Source organism: Chrysochloris asiatica, unplaced genomic scaffold (assembly GCF_000296735.1).
Source record: "Chrysochloris asiatica unplaced genomic scaffold, ChrAsi1.0 scaffold00086, whole genome shotgun sequence".
NCBI lineage: Eukaryota > Metazoa > Chordata > Mammalia > Afrosoricida > Chrysochloridae > Chrysochloris > Chrysochloris asiatica.
Window position 1 is genome coordinate 7,423,365 of NW_006408604.1, and position 21,764 is coordinate 7,445,128.

A 21,764-nucleotide genomic window follows, 5' to 3' on the forward strand; every position below is an offset into this window, starting at 1 on the left:
ATTTCCTATATTCATACTTCGCACATTCCATTTTCCAATTATTAATGAATGTATGCAGTTATTTCTCCTCATTTTGAGTTGTGCCCCATCAGCAAATGAAGGTCCTAAAAGCTTTACTCTATCCATTTCATTAAGGCCAACTCTACTTTGAGGAGGCAGCTCTTCCCCAATTGTATTTTGAGTGCCTTCCAATCTGAGGACTCGTCTTCTGGCACTATACTGGGTAATATTTTGCTGTTATTCATAAGGTTTTCAGTACCTAATCACTCATAAGTGGTCTGCCTCTCCTTCTTCCAGGTCTGTCTTAGTCTGGGAGTTCTGCTGAAACCTATTGGTAACCCTAATGGTATTTAAAATACCAGTGGCATAGTTTCCAGCATCATTGCAACACACAATCCACCATAGTATGACAAACTGATAGTCAAGTGGTGGTTATGACTAGAAGTCAAAATTCAGGGTGCTAGCTCTAGCAGTATATGAACAGAAGCTGAATTCTTAAAAATGACAACACTAATGTCAAGTCAGAGAAATGATTATGCATTTTCTCTCACCCTCTCTCCCCTTATAGTATATATCCCTGACCCTGCACACTGAAACTCTGTGTTCCCATGGACTAGCTATTTATCTACTAGGAAGTAGCAGGCAGGTGGCGCTGGGCTGTTTTTCTGTTTTTCCCAAGTCTCTGCTGGATATAGGACTCTTCTCATACCAACCCCCTTTTCTTCTTTCTTTGAATATGAGGCTTGTTTACTTACATAGTATGAAAGGGAATCACAAGACCCTACCAGTGTGGAAAATCTTGACCATCCAGTCAACTGCCACTGTTCTCATCCATAGTAAGTTTCCCTGTCAGTAAACCAGCTTTTATTTTCTTTTCTGTAAAATTCTAATGTATCTTGGACTGTCTCTGGTTACTTCTTCGGTCTCTTGGTGAATATCCACATAGAAGGATTTTCCTTCTGGACCTAAACTCCAACAAGGAGAAAGTTTTTCTCTCTGTCTGCTCTAGAGAAAGGCCCCTTTCTCTTTTAGCTTCTACTACTGGATAATCTTCACTTGGTTTGGCATCTTTTTTCCCCTGACTCTGCTTGCTTGGCTAATCTTTTTCATATTTCAAAAGAGATGGGCTCAAGAACACCTTGCACTAATCCTGTTTTATTAACATAACAAAGACAATCTATACCCAAATGCAATTATAATCGCAGCCATGAGAGTTAGGATTTACAGCACATAATTTTGGAGGATATAATTAAGTCTATCTGGGGTCCTGGTGTGGCACTGTGGGTTAATGCGCCAGACTGCAAAGCTGTTTGAACTGTAAGGTCAACGGTTCAAGCTCACCAGCAGCTGTAACCCTATACAGGGTTGCTATGGGTTGGAACTGACTCAACGGCACTACTCAACAACAACAACAATTAAATCTATACCACCAGCTGATTTTTTTTCATTAACCTTAAATTTACGATTAGTTTACTTCAGGAAAATATGAGGCTTACCAGGTGAAATGACTGAAATTTGTACCCTGAAATCTGTCATGGTAACACAATGCTTCTTTGGAAGCAGATGAAGATACCCTGACATTGAACTTCAGGTTGTAAGGGGAAGGATAAGCTGGGGATTGGCAATTCCTGGGAGGCTGCCAAATAAAAAAGGAAGTGAGTCAAACCAGTTGCTCCCTGACTGAGCAAATGCTAGTCCAAAACATACAATCTGAGCCTGTGTTTTAACACAGACTTCTGGAGGTATTTTCCCACTGGAACATGAATATAATTTCAGGACTTGGTACCAATTAAATTACATATATGATCAGATATGTCTTAGCTATATTAGGTGACATCAAGTCAGTTCTGACTCACAGTAACCCTATGTATAACAGAAAAAAACACTGCCTGGTCCTGCACCATCCTCACAGTGTTTGCTATGTTCCAACCCATTAAGCACTTTGTTATAGTTAAGTGCTGTCAAGTCAATTCTGACTCATAGCAACTCATTATTGGGTTTCTGAGGACTGGCTGGTGAGTTTGAACTGACAACTTTGTAGTTCAAACTGACCTTGTGGTCCAGTGTTTTAACCACAGCACCACACCAGGACTCCAGAGTGGTATTGGTGGTGTTGTGCTACAGAGTCAGTTCTGACTCATAATGACCCTGCAGAGGGTTTGTGAGGCTATAAATCTTTACAGAAGCAGAAAGTCTCATCTTTCTCCCATGGAATGGTTGGTCATTGTGAATTGCTGACCTTGAGGTTGGCAGTCTGACTTGTAATTGCCATGCTGCAAGAGCTCCTAGGAGGCTTAAAAATAAAAGTACCACAGTAGTTAGAAAAATCACTTAATCTTTTCCTTTTCCCTGGTTTTTCTGAATCACCTACCACTTGAGCGCCTATAGAAACCAGAAGGGCATGAGACCATCCAGACTATTCTAAGCACAAAGATATAGGAAGAAAAAGATGGCATAACAAATAAAAATATTAAACATGTCTTCAAATCATGGATATAAAGCTTGGATGCATCCTCTCCATCATGTTGTCCTGTGTTTCTCAATCAGACAATTCTTTGCTGTGTAGGACTGTCCCACTCATTGCAAAACATTTAGCATTCTTGTTACTTGCTTATTAAATAACACTTTACTGTTGTTGTCAAGTGCTGTCGAATTGATTCCAACTCATAGTGACCCTCTTAGGATCGAACAGCTGACCTTGTGGTTGGAAGTCTGGTGCTTATCTTACTGTGCCACGCCAGGACTCCATTAAATAACACTTGTTGTTAAGTGTTATTGACTCATAGCAATCCACATAGGGTTTTCAAGGAGCACCTGGTAAGTTGGAACCACTGACTTTGCATTTCAAACCAACCTTGTAGTCCAGTGCTTATCTCACAGTGCCACACCAGGACTCAAGGACTCCACTTATTTTTGTTGTTGTTATGAAGTGCTGTTGAGTCGATTCCGATCCACAGTGACCCTGTATAGGGTTTCCAAGGAGCGGGTGGTGAGTTTGAACCACGAACCTTGTGGTTCAAATGACTTTGCAGTCCAGTGCATTAGGACTCCACTGGTATCCATTAAGTCATTATGGCAATCACAAATACTCTACACATTCCCAAATGCCCCTTAGAGAACTCATATTGGCCCAGTTGAAATCCATTGTTCTAGTTCAATATACCTACCCATTATATATATAAAGAAACTGAGATGATGGAAAATTGTGATCTTTTTCAGTATTCATTAGTAGAAATATGGTAGTGAGAATCCAAGTGTTCTCTGATATATATTATTTTATATAACATCAATAGTTTCTTATGCACCTATATACAATGATTAATTAAGCCAATCCCTGTGTAGAATTTCTCATGACATTTGGTGATAGTCCTGGTGTGGTACTATAGGATAAGCACTGGACCTCAATATCAGTGGTTCAAACTCACCCACTGCTTCTCGGAAACCTATACAGGGTCGTTATGAGTTGGAGCCAACTTAATGTTTCTTAAGAACAATAACAGTCCTGAATAGAATAGGAGCAAAATGTGGATCAAAATGTAAATTCTTATAAACAAACAAAGCAACAATAAAAATCCTGACAAACTAAGCGTAAAGATCAGAGGACTCTGTGAGCCTATTGACCTGAGATACTCTTTACAGCTAGAACTAAGCCTATATTCCAAGGTTACCTTTAAGTGAAACTGCCAAGTGGCACACAAAATGAACAATAAGATCGGTGCTTGATTAAAAACCATCAGTATAAAATCAAACAGTCAACACTACTCAAAAGCAAATGTAAGGGAACTGGGAAAAGTAGAGTCTGGAAATGAAATAAAGAGAACATGACTAAAGAAAATGCTGATATAGTGTGATAAATATAACCAATGTCACAGAACAACTTGAGTGGAGATTATCAAATAGGATCCAACTTGCTGTGTAAACTTTCACCCAAAATTTAATATAACAAAAAAAGGAGATCAATAAAAATCACTAAGATCCACCATGATTCTAAGTTTATGTTTGTGATCACTCTGGATGTGGCTCCATAGGATAAGCACTGGACTGTGAACCAAAGGTTTGAGCCTACCAGCCACTCCGAGAGAGAAAAATGAAGCTTTCTGCTCCTGCAGAGATTTAAAGCCTCAGAAACCTTAGTGACGGAACAAACTTGACAGCACTTAACAAGAGGGTATGATATTTGATAATGTATGAGATTCTTCTCATCTTCAAATTTCTGTTAGAATATCCACACTGGGTTTATTGCTACTTCTTGCAGACCAAAGCTGACCTTGGCTGGTGAAGGGTAAGAAGAAGTAAACAAGAAGCACGAAGAGAAGTCAATTCTATTCCACAACATGCTGTGTTACAGGAAAGGACACTTTTGTTAAGTGACACAAAGTCAGTTCTGACTCCAAGTAACCTCATGTACAATGGGACAAAAAAGTGCTGGCCCTGAACCATCCTCACAATGCTTCCTATATTTGAACACATTGAACAGTTAGAAGGCTTCAAAATAAAAGCACCATAGTACTTAGAAAAATCACAGATCCTTTCCTTTTCCCTGGTTTCCCCAAATCGCTGACCACTTGAGCTCCTACAGAAACCAGAAGGGCATGAGGCCATCCAGACTCTGTGTTAATGATGAACTATGTGGGAAGGAAAAGAGAGGCTCAGTTATAATTTCCACACTGCTGAGATCCTGTCCATCTACTCTGATGCATGGTCTTAGGTTCAAAGAAATAAGTGTACTTCAGAAAAAGAAAGCAAAGGTAATTTTATTTTTCCCTACATAAGCTATGTATAAATGTCTCCCCAATTTCTCTAAGGAAAAAAAGCAAACCCTAGCAAGGATGTATTTAATAAAATACCAGGTGCCCAACAGCTATAAAATCACACTCCAAGTTCTTATGTGTCTGGGAGATAGGGGGTCAGTTTCATCCATCATTTGCCCTAACTGTGGCTTAAGTGGTATGGGAAATGCGAAAAGAAAAGAAAAAAATTCCTTGAAAATGAAATACTGTCTCAGGCGTCAGTCCTCAGTTTGTTTTTATCTGCACTCACACTTTTTCTGTTTTCCACCACAGTTCCTCCTGTAACTATGTTTGCTCACTCTAGAATTTGCATTTGTTTTCTCCTTCCCTTACTTGATGTCATCCAAGCTCTGGCCTACTAACCAGTGATGACGCTCACTCTGAATCTGAAGATTAGGCTCTTTTTGCTCAACAACCCACTCTCTGATTGTCCAATCACTTCATAAGTGCTGCCAAGTGAACAAGGGAACAACTCAGTATAGCCCAACAATTCCCATCCCTCATTCATTACAGAAGCTAGGAAAAGCTTAACCCACTTACCTCAAATTGAAGAGAAAATTTATAGTCAGAGTCTTTGGCCATATCCTTGATGTAGGCATCAAAATCATCCAGCTGAACTGGGCTTTGTCAAACACAAAGAAATGCATGTTTTAAGCATCCTGTTGGTATATATTATGTGATGTTTAATGCCATACTTCTCAAACAAGGACAGTTTTCTTGGAGAAGATTTATCTCTCAAAAGTTAACACATTTTTCTTGGCTAAAGTAATTAGTCTCTAAATATTGTATTTGAAAAAAAGGGATTTCTATACCAAACTTTCTTGAGATGGGAGAAATCTCTAGATTTTCACTTGTTTCTTCCTCTAATAAAGGAAAAACTCATATTCATCCACAAACATATGTATTGTTTTCCTAAAAACTCTGGTATATGAGAAAAAAATGAATGATTAGAGTCGAAAGACCTTTTGGAATTCTGGTTTAGCTACTTATCTATTTTGTGTGATCCTGGAGAACTTACTTAACTCTTCTGAGATTCAATGTTCCCATCTATAAAATATTATATTCACCCTTATCTTACAAGGTTGAGATAAGGTACAAGAAAGATGAAACAGTTTTATAAGTATAAGGATTTGTTCTAGCTACACTGTCTCCCTAGAGCAGAGGTATGTCAGTGGGGTTGTTTATTAATGAATCAAATTGATTAATTTATGTTAAGGTTTAATAGATTTTAATAGGCAGCATACTCACCCCAGATAATGTCTTTAGGCTTTAATAATTTTACTTAATATTAATGACAATAGTGATCTGGAGCCTTAAAACAGTCTATGCATAGCTAATAAATACTTACAGATGTTACCTTGCTTGGCTGATCCTGGAGGCAGACCAGAGCAACATTAGTCCATGCTCCAGAGACAGCCAAGGCTAAAAAAAAACTAAGTTATTGGAGACCACATGTGTAGTAAATGGTAGAATCTAACTAAATCTCAGAAAGAATGGATTCCTGTTCAGAACTTTTCCTATTTCAAATTTGTCATCTCCTAAAAGAACGTTTAAAGGAAGAGCTGCTGTCCTGGAACAAACTGCATTAAGACTGTACCTCTTGGCTACTGTCTTCGAGCACAGCATTGATATTAAAGTTGGGTTTAATGATTCTGTTTTCATCCCCATTACTAGAAAAATGGAAGCATTAATAATGAAAGCTAATCAGAGGGAATATTCAAAGATTCATAAAAAGCAAGACGAGGGAGTAAAGAGACAGAGAGAGGTTCAGAATATAGAAATAATGGAGGGAAGACAAAAATGGTAAGGAGGAAGGAAAGGAAGCTGAGAGGGAGCAGAGATCATATGGACCAAGATTTAGAGGGAAAACAAAAACTAGTTTAATCCACTTCAGGCATGGCCAACACAGCAAAATCAGAACACATCTGTATTTGTGATATATGGATTTACTGGAATAATGGAAACATTATGGGTTGAAGCCCTGGAATAGGAGCCTTGGAAGATGCCTAGGGAATTCTTTCAGGGGCCAGATGAGGGAGACTGGATTATTGACTGTAGAATCACTAACATACATTCAGAGTGGCACAAAATTGGTCACCATCTTTGAGCTGGTCTCAAAGGAGGAAGCTGGTCTGACTTGAGATTTTGGTTTGTGGGCAAGTCCTGCCATTCTCAAACTTTAACTCAGGTCCTTCTTCTTTCTGGGTCTTGAGATGTTCACATGTGAATAGGGTCTTCCCCTATTGTCATGAACACCTGTCCTCTAATTAGTCTATGCCTTTCACTTATTTAACAACCCAATCAATAATGCTGAGCAACAAAACCCTCTGTTTCTGTCAAGTCTTCTTGTGCTTTGTGTCTGCTTATCTGTCTCTCTATATTAGTTGGTGCGTGCCAATGGAATACATTCTGATTCAAAAATGGATTTAGGAAAAATTTAATTAAGCTGTTTATGGGACCTATAAAATTATTTGCCACCCAAGGTTAAATAGAAATATATTCTACTATTTTGTATCAACTTTTATTTTGACTATGCATGCTGTGATTTTACTCCATTCACATGGGTGCCATAGACCCAGCTGGGGTCCCTGATTGCTTCCTTGCATTAATTCATTGAGAGTCTATCCTAAGCAAGTATCAAAAACGAACTCTATCTATATGAACATTCCACTATTTCCATGTAGAGTTTGAGCTAAGAAAAGACCTGAAGGTGATAAACTAATTAAGCTTTTGAAACCAACAGATGGTTAATTTTCACGTGCCAGAATTATAATTCTTCTGATTTAACAGTTCAATAGGTAGGAAGAGAAATCACAGACTAGCTAAATAACTTCTTCTATTGTTTACAAAGGTTTCCTGAAACAGCATTTCTCAGTATTTATGATAACATCATATGAAATAAAGACTTTTTCCTATTGTAAATACAGGATTACAAAATACAAGATGGAAAAGGGGTTTGCATAACAGTGTGGTAGGTTTTTGTAGATTTAAAAATAAATAGATTTTGTAAGGTGATTATAATCCCTAACTATTATATCATCATTTTTTTCAAATGAGTTTTCCTTCTTCTTTACATGATGTTTCTGGGATACACATTCTTTTTGGTTACTGCCAAACATACTAACATGCACTGTGCTTAGCTCTTGTAATATACATTTGCCTTTTATGCATCACTTCAACTTGAAGATATAAATTTTTCGAATTTGGAAGGTTGAGAGCATTATGAGGAAGAACAACTTTTTAGAATGATTTAGCAAGTAAAACTTACTTTGTCAGTTTCCTCTTCTTTAAGCCATTTTTACTCCTGAGAATTTTAAAAAAAGAGAAAATTTATTTGAGCAAAAAAAAGTTGATTAATGCAGTGATTAAACTTAAAGAGCTTTAAATAGTTATATCTGGTACCTCATTTTATTTAATTTTTATTGAATATACCACAGGTTTGTTTAATTACTTTTCTTTAAATGAGAAGGCAATGATAATAATTTTAGATTCAATCTTAAGTTTCTACCAGGTTGCAAGAAACAAATCTATACTTTATATTTTTCATGCATGTTAAAAACAACAACAACAACAACAAAAAACCCAAGTCTTACAGATATAGTATCTTGGTATTGGTTTTTAAATTGCTAAAGTATTTTGTAAATGCATAGAAGTATCTACTGCTTAAATACTCCAGATTCTATAGGCAAAAGGAAAAGAAAATTGGAAAAATAGAGGAAGAACTTAAGCGGGAAGGGTGGATATATTTTTTCTTAATTGAAAAATAAAATAATCTTCCCTGATATTTTGGCTGTGGTTGTGAATTTGTGTTGTTAGTACAGAAATGTGTCTTATGTATTTTTTACTATAAAATTTCTCCTACCTTATATTGAACTAATGTTTAAGCTATCTGATTAACTAAACTTATTACCTGCTTCCTCTTAAATTCATTACTAGTCTGTAAATTCAAATATATGCAGTGTTAATGCATGCTTCAGTTAATTAGGTTTGTTTAAGAGATATTTCGGATAATCCTTTAACTATTTAGTTAGACTCAAGTTAGTTCATACAAAGATAGTATCTTCTGAAACACTGCATTATTGTGTGCATTTTTATTGTCTTAAATAAATGATAAATGCCTATACCAGATTCAGTTTGAGTGATAAGATAGTATGCAATTTTCTATAAATAATTTTAAAAGATCTTTAAATATTTTTAATGGGAGCACCCAAAATTTCAGAAAAGAAACCGCTTATAGTAAATAGCAAGTTTTAATTTCGGTCATTTCATGAGCAATGTTTGGATATACCCACTTCGGGAAAACCTTGGACAGAATGAAGCATTTACTTCCTCCATACTGTCAGAGGACTTTGCAAATAGAGTATTTCTCACGTTGTATTATTGTTTGACCCTTGCTAGATGGTGTGCCCACTCCTACCCTAGGGCTGAGTATGCCCTAGGATACTCATAGAGGGTAGCCAATAGGTGTTTAGAGAGTTGCAGGGACACAAAATACCCTTACTATTTCACTAAGTGATTTATTTGAGAATTTGATACTATACTACATAGGGCTTGCAAGGCTCTGGTTAGAAAAATGGGACTTGGGGATGCAAAGAAAGTGATGCAAGAAAAAAAAATGTCAGAAATATCCCAAAAAAGCAAATGGTGTTTCTGATTTTCAGGTAGTTTTTATTTCTTCCCATCTATTTGATAGTTACCCCCCCACCCCTATTTTTTTTTTCTCTTTAATCCACTTCTGGTGTGGCATTGCAGGATCAACACTGGACTGTGAACCACAAGGTTGGCGGTTCAAATCCACCAGCTACTCCTTGTAAACCCTATACAGGATCACTATGAGTCAGAACTGACTCAATGGCACTTTACAACAATAACAATCTTTTTATTGTCTTCCATGTTTATGATTGAGAGGAACTAGACATTTCAGTTTTTACGCTGCCTATCCCTCACTACCCCCCACCTCTGCAAATAACAACCACTAATGTTGGGCATAGCTATATCACAGGCACTGGGAACCTAAAGAAAAGTCTATTATTTTTTTTCTACTTAGCTCTTGAGACACAGATATAGTTAACTTTAGGAGCCCCACATTAAGTTTCTTTAGTAGAAGCTTTTTTTCTTTCTTTTGCTTTTTTTTTTTTTTTTTTTTTTTTTTGCTGCATAGCTACCTAACAACTCTGGTAAAGTCAGGAGGCTGCCAACATATCTTTGTGGTTGGGAGAGAATTTAAAGAAAAAAACAAAACAACTTTCCTATCCAAGCAGACTTAGGGAAACTGGGAAGAAACACACGTCTGTGAAATGGTGACACTGAATAAATTCAGTGCTGAAATATTAAGCTGCTACTATTCAACTGCTGGGAAGAAACCTGATTGTGGGGAAGAGACTTGTTTTCCCCTTTTCATCTCATTCATTGGTTAAATGAACTTTAAATATCACCTAAAATTCTGCCACAGGGTTTCTATGACATTGGTATACATTTGAGGCCGTAAGTGTATTTCTGCATGATTTACGTAAACCTCTAATTGTTCTATTTAGATTTTGCTGAGTTCTAAAGGATTTTTTTGTATCCTGTGGCTGTGGAATATGACAAGACTTAATTGTAATAGTAACCATGCTAGAATTTTCCCACCTATTCAACTGCTGTGCTTGCTAATTCTGAGACCAAAGTGAGAGAAAATTCACTTGTCAGAATGTAAACTAGTAAAAAGCTAGCAGTTTTAACTTTAGCACATTATAGAATGGGTGAGTGTGTGCACATGTTACAGTGAAATTCTGGGCAATGCTTAGTGCATCACCTTTTCTTTGTAAGTGTTTTCCTGAATAATTGGCAAATAACACCATCAGACAAACAGCATATATGCATATATATCATGCATACAGTATCATGCACGTCTAATCTTTCTCATTTGCATTAGGTAAGGCTCAAAGTCTAATGACTTCAAGAAGTTAAGATGCATTATGTTAAGATAAGTTAAGATGCACCTCTATGACTGTAAGAAGTCTTGGAAGGCCAGTTAGACTGGAACTCATTTCAAAGAATATGAGGCAATGTCAGAGGCATGGACTTCATAATGCTTTAAAATACAAACGAAACGTTAAGAACCCCCAATTTCACAAGTGCTGCTTACTTTTTTATGAGTTTAGCACCAAATCGTTCAAAGATCTTTACGGTTAAATCCTTCTCCAAAAAGAACATGCAATTATCATGAACAATGCTGAGCACTTTAATCTAAATGTTCCTTCATGCTTAAAATATCAACTACTGAGGATTGAGAACAGGCATATGGATAATTGGGTAAAGCAGGAATGTGGCTAGGATAGTAAAAGAAGAGACTAAATTAGGTCACTTTGAATGAGATGCACAATTTAAGATCATTGAAGGCAAACATTCTTGTAAAATGCAATCCTGAAATGAACCTAACTAGGCACTGATACTCCACACTGATCCCGCTACCACCCAGGAAAAGACTTGGGCAACACTATGGAAGAGAGAGAGAGAGTCTCTTAATTTCCACACAGAGCAACAGGGGGTTGTTAGAAATCAATAGGAACTTATCCTTGCAAGAAGACAATTTAGAAAGGAAACAATATGCTAGGAAGGGATGCATTGGGCTCTGGGTTATTTGTGTTGTTAGTAAGCGGGTAGGTGAACACTGCTAAAGTAGGATTAAAATGACTATTTAGCAAATGGAAGTAGGGGAAATATACAGATATTATTCGTTGAAGAGAAAAGTAGAAATCTTGAGTGACTGTGTGAATGTTGAGCTGTACTTGAAAGAGATGTTGTTAGCTACTTTTGAGTTACCTGACTCAGGACAACTCCCTGAAAAATGGAAGGAAACACTGCCCATGCCCATGATAGTTTGGGGATCAGACCTTTTTGTTTTATAGGATTTTCATTAGCTGATTTGTGGCAGTAGATCATCAGGCTTTTCTAACTATTCCATCTGAGACAGATGCTCCACTGAAACCTGATCAGTCTTATAGCAACACACAAACCTCCGCTAAAAGGTAGTGGCTGCAGAGGAGGGGCATTACGTGTGAATCTAACCTGAGTCTCTCACCTAAGAGAAGCTTCTACTACCGAAACTACCAATACTTAACACTTGAAAGAGAAGGGATCATGAATTTTGCTTTTTTTGTATCTGGCACACCACCACTGTAGAGCTGAGAGCATAGATTAAATTCAGTGTATTTTCATTGGTTAAAATGTATGAAGTTAATGAAAGTGGTAGAAAGCATGGAATTCTAGCTTTTGCCTTCTCATATCACCTGGATTATAATATTTACAGTCACAAGGCAATTCTTATAAAACCTACTGATGAGTTTTCCCTAACTTGGGTTCTCAAGCTATTTGATTTGTACCAAAAAGATAAGTACATGAAGAGGTTGCTGTTGGAAGTTGTGTTCATCAGGGGGACCTATTAACAAAGGCATGCAAATATTCAGGAACCCACCTGATGTACATTGGAAGACTAACCATGGAAATTAATTGTAAACATGCTATTGGAATATTTGTTGTGAATATTCTTAAAGGGTACTTAAGGAATATTTGCTACAATATCCCAGTAGTATGTGGAGTATTTGGGAATTACTACTTGTAAATGTTGGGATAAAGGTAAATAATATTTTAAAGGTCAAAATGGAATTTATGTGAGTTACTGATATCCAAGAACTATCTGATGTTGAATACTGAAGATTAGGTTGATTATGGTGAAGTCCTGTTGTTAAGTGCCATCAAGTCAATTCTGACTCATAGCGATCCTGCATAGGTTTCCAAGGAGTGACTGGTGGACTTGAACAGCCAACCTTGTGGTTAGCAGCTTAGCGCTTATCCTACAGCACCACACCAGGAATCCTATACTGTCACAAAAACCAAAATTAGAAAATCAGTGAATGGGTCCTCAGGGGTCATCCAGTATAGTCCCCTGAACTTATTACTTAAACATCATTGTCTGCTTTGCTTTAATTTGTTTTCTCTAGCCTCCACCACCCCTTCTACTTTTGTTTAAAATGAAAATTCTGTTATTAACAGTCTTAATTATGAATAGATCTTTTAAATAGCTTTCCTAGTGAAACTTGAAGTCCTAAATCTTTCCAGTTATATTTACTCTGTTTTGGGAGGTTATTAAAGAACATTTCACCAATTGTCTTTTAAATCAATATTTCTCCTATTTGCTGTTCATCATTTTTCTTCCCAGGGTGGACGTTAAATATCATAGATTAATATCTAGAGACAACGGTTTCTTTGTCAGATCTCCAGGAAACTTTTTTGACCTTTTTTTCTGAGGCTCAGAAAAAGAAATAGAGCTTCCAGATGCATAGTTCTTTAGAAAATTAAATCAGATCATTATGCAAAGAATTTGCCTATAGTTGTTTAATATTTATTGAGTTAGCATTGTTATAATAACATAAGGCCCCAAACCCGAGGCTAGTTGTCTGGAATTTTCTACCTTAATGCAGATCTGGCTTCTTGGAAATACAGAGCTCGGGTGGCACTGTAGGATAATCATTGGACTGCTAACACTAAGGTCAGCAGTTCAAACCCACCAGCTGCTCCATGAGAGAAAGATGAGGTTTTTACAAGGACTTACAGTCTCAGAAAAACTCTGAGTTGGAATAGACTCAATGGCAGTGGGTTTGGGTTTTCTTAACGGAGGGAAGTGGCAAGAAAAAGGGGAAGAATCATTAACCAAGATGGAGGCCAATGGATTGACTTAGTGAAGAAACAAATGACTAGTGGTTAAGTGGAAGAAAAGCTTGCCAACAACATCACAAGAAGAAAATATAATTCAGAAGGCACTGTAGTTAGCATCTTGGTACCATCAACTGCATTAATCCATTTTAATATACAGTTAATAGTTTTAGATGCTACCAAACATACAGTTAAAAATATTTTTCTTTCTTTCTTTTGTTTAACTACTTGAAAGCTAACTTTTAACGGCTTTGTGTTACGTAACAGTTTTGAAAAAATCACTTACCAAGGATTAATATAAAAGGCCAAAAGATAATCAGTCCAAAGACATGAAGGTAGCAAGGTTAAGAAAGCAAATATACTCCTACGCCTGTGAGCATTAATAGAAAACAGATGTAAAGATGAAAAAGTGGTAAGAGTTAGTAATACAAACTGTGAACAGACAGCAGTAAATTACCTACAAGGATCAATTCAAACGACAAGCACCTTAATTACAATTAAATATTATTCCACTCTGTGAAATTTAAATGTGAAGGCGTAAGTGCTGTAATATTGACAAAATCAACTTTATTCACACATGACCATATTGTAATCAATTGTAATCAGATATATTTCTTGTAATTTATTTTGTGTCAATTAGTCTGCTATTAGGTGATTACATTTTGCATTCAGTTAAATGAGATTCTTAAATGCCTCGTTAGTTATCTTATTCTTGGATATCACCCTTCCTATGCTTGCACCCTATTTTAAGAAACCTCTGTAACATCATTTGATAGCTAAACAGCAGCTATGTGAGGAAATATATGGTCAGTTTGCATATTGAATATTGATTATTCAGTAAAGAATGATTTAGTGTTGCTCTAGGCTTTTCAACATTCTTATAAAGCTGCACTTCTACGTTTGACTTTCTGTACTGTTTTAAGTTAAATTAATACATCATTCAAAATATAAGCTTTAAAATACAGGTATATATGGTAGTCCCATGTCATTCATTCAAAATAAGTATCTCATCAACTGCCTACTCTGTAATCTTACTGATAGCTGAATTAAAGCAAAATTATTTAGTTTGACCTTGATTCTAATTCAGATTCACTTTAATTCTAATTCAAACTGTTTTTTATTTAAATTGCTTGGTTTGAATCCAATTTCAGATTTTTAAACCACTTATAAAATAGACTATTTATTAATGGAGATTTCAAAATAACTTGTAGTTACATCTATAAATATTCTGAAAATTAAGTGAAAATGTTGTCACCTTGTCACTTTAGTTGTAACAAATCGCCACTGAGCTCCCTCTTCTCAGCCAGAAGATGCTAGTATGCTTGGAAAAATGTCTTGCCAAGAACTACAGGAGAATTGGCCTGGTTTGATAGAAATTTCCTGAACTGAATTCTCTTTTGCTCCAGTTTTCCCAGAATGGTTCATGTGAAAGTAAATTCTATAAATTGTGACTGGTTGTGTAGTTAGTACATCGCTCTCTTAAGTAATAGGCCATTGGATCAATTGCTAAATGGACCATGCACCACAGCTCTGTAGCTGGTCCCTTTTGAAGGGAGACCGCCTGTGGGTTAATGCGCTAGACTGCAAAGTCTGTTTGAATGGCAAGCTTGGTGGTTCAAGCTCACCAGCCCCTCCTCGGAAACCCTATAGGGGTTCCTATGGGTCAGAACTGACTCAAAGGCACTTAACAACAACAACAACAACAGGCAAGAAACACTCATTTCCTAATCAGTGGGGGTCAGTATCCTAATCTTGAAATAAAACTGTTAATATACATTTATAAATGGAATAATGTTTCCTAACTTCTCACCATCAGGGATTTAATGAGCCTCTCTTTCTTTACAGTTAGATTGTTTAAAAACAAAAATTTAATTTTTAAATATAATTTTAGTAACTAAGATCTATTCAGATTAAAAATTTTAAATACCCCACCAAATTATCTTGTTAAAAAGAGTTCTGTTTCAATTAGAGCTCACCCAGAGAAGTATGTTAAATAAAGTCACACTTCCCTTGTTTATTCTGTAGAGTAACATTTCCAGTTTCATGTAAATATTTTTTTTTAATTAACCTTTTTTGGAGAGGTTAGAACAACAGAAAAACAATCACTTAATCAAAGATTAATGTAAAATGCATATATTCGGGGTAGACTACCCAGTAAGCAAGGTAAGGTGTGATGAAATATTGTTCACTATGAGCTATAGGACAAGCACTGCATTATTAACCACAAGGTAAGCAGTTAAAACTAACCAGTTGCTACTCAGAAACCCTACAGAGGGTTGCTGAGTCAGAACCAATTGGATGCATTTAACAATAGATTATCAACTAAGCACAAGTGACCCCATGCTTACCTTGCCTACTGACACTCTGTCCCTATCCGGGATTGTAAATTTGAAAATAAAATTTGATTCTGTAGGAAGGTGCTGTGGGCTTGCAGAGAGACACATGCCAACCATACTTAGAAGCAGACAGAATCTTTGATGTTGTGAAAAACTATAAGACTGTTCACTACAGATTAGTAAGTAAGCACAAGTAAATGTGTGCTTACCTTTCTTACTAAGTAATTTGACACTGTATGTATTTAAACATACTTTGCATAAGGTTGCTTGTAAAAAAAAAAAAACCAAACTAGACAATGTAAATAATGTTATTTTAATATTAAATGCTTACTTAATTAGAAATTCTGTTGCATATTGATTTAACAGTTTAGTCTTTTCGTTCTTATGTATCTTTGTTAGGTACAGTGTCAACCAATTTAATCTCTTAATAATGTTATCTTAATTCCCAAAATACTTCCTCCCACCATACTGTCTTAATACTCAAACATTAAGAAAGATAAGGCTATGTTTCCTAGATTTGAAGGTTATTTACTATAACACTAGATCTCGCTGGCCTATAAACTTCTACTTAAATTTTGAATAGGAGTCACGGTTCATATCTCCAGGCACTGAGATATGAGTTTTAAATACCAACTCTGCTCTATCTCATGGAACCTCAGTGGAGTCTCTCCTCAGCCACCCTTGGTTCAGCACGACTCTTCCAATTCAGCCCATCTCTAAGCCTACAGACTATTTGCATGACTGCTTTAGTCCTTTGTTTAATATAGCAAATATAGAGCAGACTACAAGGTTTTTTTCCACTTCTGAAGTGTATTAACCTTATATTAACTATTCTACTCTAAAGAATAGAGGCAAACTTTGAAAGTAAAGCGGAGGCAACCTTTGAAATTCCATTGTCAAAGGATAATTGGGCAAAATAGTTTACTCTCAAATGATGGAGTACACACAGCAGAGTCAACTATCTTGATGTGTGTTCTGAAATAGTGCTCACCAGTTGTATGGAAGCTTTCCATCTCTTTCTAAAGATGCAAAATTGACAAATGTTCCGGCTCCACATTCCCTGTTTGAAGAAACCACAGTAAATGTTACTGCTTAACAGAGTAATCTTTTACCTTGATCTAAGGCAGAATGACTACTGTCATATAATCACAACATGAAATTATAATACAGCTATACTAGAAAAAGAAAATCATACAAACTCCATAGTAGCTAATGTAAGAAACAGAAAAATAAAACAATTTTCTATTAGGTTGCCCACATGCAAATCAAGTTGCTGTTGTTAAGTGCCATTAAGCTGGCTGTGACTCATAGAGACCCTGTAAAGGGTTCTCAAGGAGTGGCTGGTGGGTTTGAATTGCCAACCTTGTGGTTAGCAGTCCAGTGCTTATTCTACAATGTCACATCAGGACTTCAAATCAAGTTATCCGAGGTCAAATAGGATTCAGTTCACAGTCCTTTCCAAATGGTGTGCAGGATCCTAGCATAAATCTTTGAACTAGTTGGGTTATATACTATTTTTCACAAAGTCCTCAATAGTAAAGGTAGAAACTATTTCAGACGAGCTGAAGGTTTTCCATTTTTAACAAATATTCTTTGTGAGAAAATAAAGGAGAGAGTAGGAAAAGATAAAGCCAGGTCACAGAGGGCTTCATAAGTCATTGGAAGATCTTTGGCTTTTACTCAATAAATTATTTCAGGGTTTGAGACAAAGGATTACCAGGATCTTACTTTATGTTTTAACAGTTTGATTTTCACTTTTATGTAGAGACCAGATTGTATGGAGGCATGGATAAAGCAGACATATCCATGAGGTGGCCACTACAGTAACCCAAGCAAGAAATTCTTACTGATGAAGATCAAAGGTCACAGCCTTCAGTATGGATTGCATATCAATGAAAGAAAACAAAAATTCTCACAACTGGACAAATAAATAACATCATGATAATGGAGAAAAAAACTGAGGACTTCATTTTGCTTGGCTCCATTATAAACACTCATGGAAGCAGCATTCAAGAAAACAAATGACATATTGGATTAGGCAAATCTGCTGCACAAAATCTCTTTAAAGTGTTCAAGAACAAAGCTGTAAGTTTGAGGACTAAGGTGCATGTGACCCAAGCCATGGTATTTTCAATAGCTTCATATGCATGTGAAAGTTAGACAATGAATATGGAAGCCCACAGAAGAATTGATGTGTTGGAAAAGAGTATTAACAGTATCTTGGCCTTCCAGAAGAACAAACAAATCTGTGTTGCTAGAAGTACAGCCAGAATGCTCTTTAGAAGTCAAGATGATTTTGTCTCTCATACTTCAGAAATATTATCTTGGGGGGCCAGACCCTGGCTAAGGACATACTTTGTAAAGTCGAGAGTCAGTGAAAGCGAGGAAGACTTCCAAGGAGATGGATTGGCATAGTGGCTGTAGCAATGAGCTCCTCTTATTATTTTATTTTTTTTAAACATTTTTATTGGAATTGAGTGAAGGTTTACAGAGCAGACATCAATTTTACATTCAGCAAATCATATACTTTGCTTCATTACAGTGATTGCAATCCCTTCCATGGTCCATCAGTTAATAGTTGTTGTTGTTATGTTGTTAAATGCCGTCAAGTCGGTTCCGACTCATAGTGACCCTGAACAGGGTTTCCGAGGCTGTAAATCTTTACAGGAGCAGAAAGCCTCAACTTTCTCCCGTGGAGCAGCTGGTAGTTTTGAACTGCCGAGCTTGCGGTTCGCAGCCCGATTTGTAACCACTATGCTACCAGTTAACAGGAGTCACCTCTATTTCCTTTAACTCTTGCACTCCTCCCTGTGTCTCCTGTTACCTTTTTCTTTCCTCTGCCAACTTCCCACTTATTGTATAATGCAGCACCATCATCCATGTTAACATGTGTCTACCTTCTAGCCTGTGAATAACATCTCCTACCTCAGTAACCTCATGGAATGTTTTATTTAGCAAGAAACATTTTCTAAACTTTTTTTACAATATAGGTCTCATAAAAATATTTGTCCTTTTGTGACTGACTAATTTCACTCAAAGATGCCCGTTTGAGGACTAAAATGTGCCTGACCCAAACCATGGTATTTTCAATTGCCTCATATGTATGTTAGGAGTCCTGATGTGGTGCTATGGTTGCAAAGTTGGTTTGAATCTCAAGGTCATTTCTCAAACTCAAAACCTACTCCAGAGCCACAGTAGTCAAAGCATCCTGATACTGGTGCAACAAAAGACACATAGATCAGTGGAACAGAATTGAGAACCCTAAAGTAAATATCCACCTACAGTCAGTTGATCTTTGACAAAGGGTCAAAATGCATTACATGGGGAAGAAATAATCTCTTCAACAAATGGTGCTGGCAAAATTGGAAGTTCATTTGCAGAAAAATTAGTTTTTCTGGGGTCTCTTTCCTTTTCATATAAAGTTAGTGATTAGTTTTTCCATCTGTTTAAAGGATGATGTTGTAATCTGGATTGAAATGACATGATATTTATAGATTGCTTTGCGTAATGTTAACATTTTCACATTATAAAGTCTTCCTATTCCTCTATTTCTGTAGGACTTTTTTGGATTCTTATACCAGTGCTTTGTAGTTTTCTTTGTATAGGCCTTTTGTTAAATTCATTTACAAGGATTTCATCTTCTGGTGGCTATGGTAAATGGAACTGGTTTCCTTTTCAAGGATCTTTTTATTAGTGTAAAGGAATCCAACTGATTTTTGTATGCTGATCTTGTACCTTGCCACATTGCAGAATCTATTAGTGAGTTCCAATAATTTTCTTGCTGACTCTTTAATATCAATCCATCTTGTTGGGGTCTTCCTCTTTTTCACAGATCCTCCATTTTACCAAGCATAATGTCCTTCTCCAGGGACTGGTCCCTCCTGATAATATGTTTGAAGTACAAGAGATGAAGTCTTGCCATTTTGACTTCTAAGGAGCATTCTGGCTGTCTTCTACCTACACAGATTTGTTTGTTCTTCTGGCAGTCCATCATTTCTCTTTTCAATATTCTTCTCCAATATTATAACTCAAATGCATCAATATTATTGTCTTCCTTATTCATTATCCAACTTTCACATGCATATGAGGCCATTTAATATACCACAGCTCGGGTCAGGTACATCTTAGTCTTCAAACTGTTATCTTTGCTGTTGAACACTTTAAAGAGGTCTTGTGCAGCAAATTTGCCTAGTGCAATACTTTGTTTGATTTCTTGACTGCTGTGTCCATGAGTATTAATTGTGGACCAAAGCAAAATTAAGTCCTTGAAAACTTCAATCTTTTCTCCATTTATTATGATGTTATTTATTGGCCCAATTTTGAGGATTTTCCTTTACTTTAAGGTACAATCCACACTATGTACAGGTTCCTCATGAGCACAATCAAGTGTTCTAGAATATCCATTCTTTGCAATGTTATCCATAGGTTGCCATGATCCACACAGTCAAAAACCTTTACATAGTTAATAAAGTACAAGTAAATATTTTTCTGATATTCTCTGCTTTCAGCCAAGATCCATCTGACATCAGCAATGATATTCCTAGTTCCAACTCCTCTTCTGAATCCAGTTTGTGTTGCTGATAGTTCCCTCTATGTTATTTATTGGTCCAGTTGTGAGGACTTTTGTTTTCTTTACACTGAGGTTTAGTCCATAATGAAGGCAGTCATTTTCATCAGTAAATGTTTCCAGCCCTTTTCACTCTCAGGAAGCAAGGTTGTCATCTGCATATTGCCATTTGTTAATATGTCTTTCTCCAATCCTGATGTTTTGTTCTTCTTCATATAGTTCAGCTTGTCAACACATATATACTGAATAAATAAATGAGGCAAAGGATATACCTTGACTTACATCTTTTCTTATTTTAAACCACCGAGTATTCCCTTGTTCTGTTTGAACAATTGCTTTTTGGTTTATGCATGAGTGCTGTATGAACATAATTGTTGTTGTTGTTGTGAAGTGCCATCGAGTCGGTTCCGACCCATAGAGACCCTGTATAGGGTCTCCAAGGAGGAGCAACTGGTGAGCTTGAACTGCCGACCTTGCAGTTCAAATGACTTTGCAGTCTGGCACATTAACCCACAGCGCTTAAGTGTCCTGGAATTCTGATTTTTAACAATGTTATCTATAGTTTGTTATTATCCACACAATAAAATGCTTTTGTATAGTTAATAAAGTTCAATAAAACATATTTCTGGTATTCTCTGCTTTCAGCCAAGATCCATCTAATGTCATCAATGATTATCCCCATTTCACGTCCTCTTCTGAACCCAACTTGAATATCTGGCAACTTTGTGTTGATGTACTGCTGCAATTGTTTTTGAATTATTTTCAGTATAATTTTACTTACATTCAGCATTAATGATATTGTTAGATAATTTCTGCACGTTTTTAGGTCACCTTTTTCTGGAAGGGACATGAATATGTATCTCATCTAGTTGGTTAGCTAGGCAGCTGCTTTCCAATTTTCTTGGCATAGACTAGCGAGTGCTTCCGGGTCACATAGGCTATAAATTAGGATTTAACTTCAAGGAGTTTGATTTTAGAGCCTTTTCTTCTAACCATAGTGTAACACCACCTCCTTCCTCCCTATCCAACTATGATTTAATCAAATGCCAAACTTCACAATGCCCTATTTTCATATTCAGAACTAATCTCTTTGTCTTTCCAAACTTCATGACACCCCATTTTTATCTCCTTTATAATTAAGGTTACATTTTACTTTTTTTTTTTAATGTGTAATCTCTCAATTTTTTTTTTTTAAGGTTTTTATTGTGGATTGAGTGAAAGTTTACAGGGCATATCATCAGTTTTACATTCAACAAATTGTATACCTTGTTTCATTACATTGATTATAATCCCCTCCATGTACCATCAGTTAACAGTATTTCTCTCTATCCACTTTAGCTTTTTAAAAAACACACAAACAACAAAAAACCCACTCAG

The 21,764-nt window shown here is 36.4% G+C and overlaps 1 protein-coding gene across 2 annotated transcripts in view; it reads right to left on the minus strand.

Moving 5' to 3' along the window:
• Positions 1-21,764, minus strand: part of PTPRO (protein tyrosine phosphatase, receptor type, O) — a 345,855-nt gene that overhangs the window by 32,394 nt on the left and 291,697 nt on the right. The window contains exons 16-19 of one of the 2 annotated variants that reach the window (XM_006866027.1): positions 16,812-16,880; positions 13,771-13,854; positions 8,059-8,094; positions 5,331-5,412 (exon numbers count right to left, since the gene is read on the minus strand). In XM_006866027.1, the coding sequence (XP_006866089.1) occupies positions 5,331-5,412; positions 8,059-8,094; positions 13,771-13,854; positions 16,812-16,880 (271 nt within the window). The remainder of the gene's footprint in view (positions 1-5,330; positions 5,413-8,058; positions 8,095-13,770; positions 13,855-16,811; positions 16,881-21,764) is intronic. The other variant, XM_006866028.1, reaches the window with a different exon arrangement.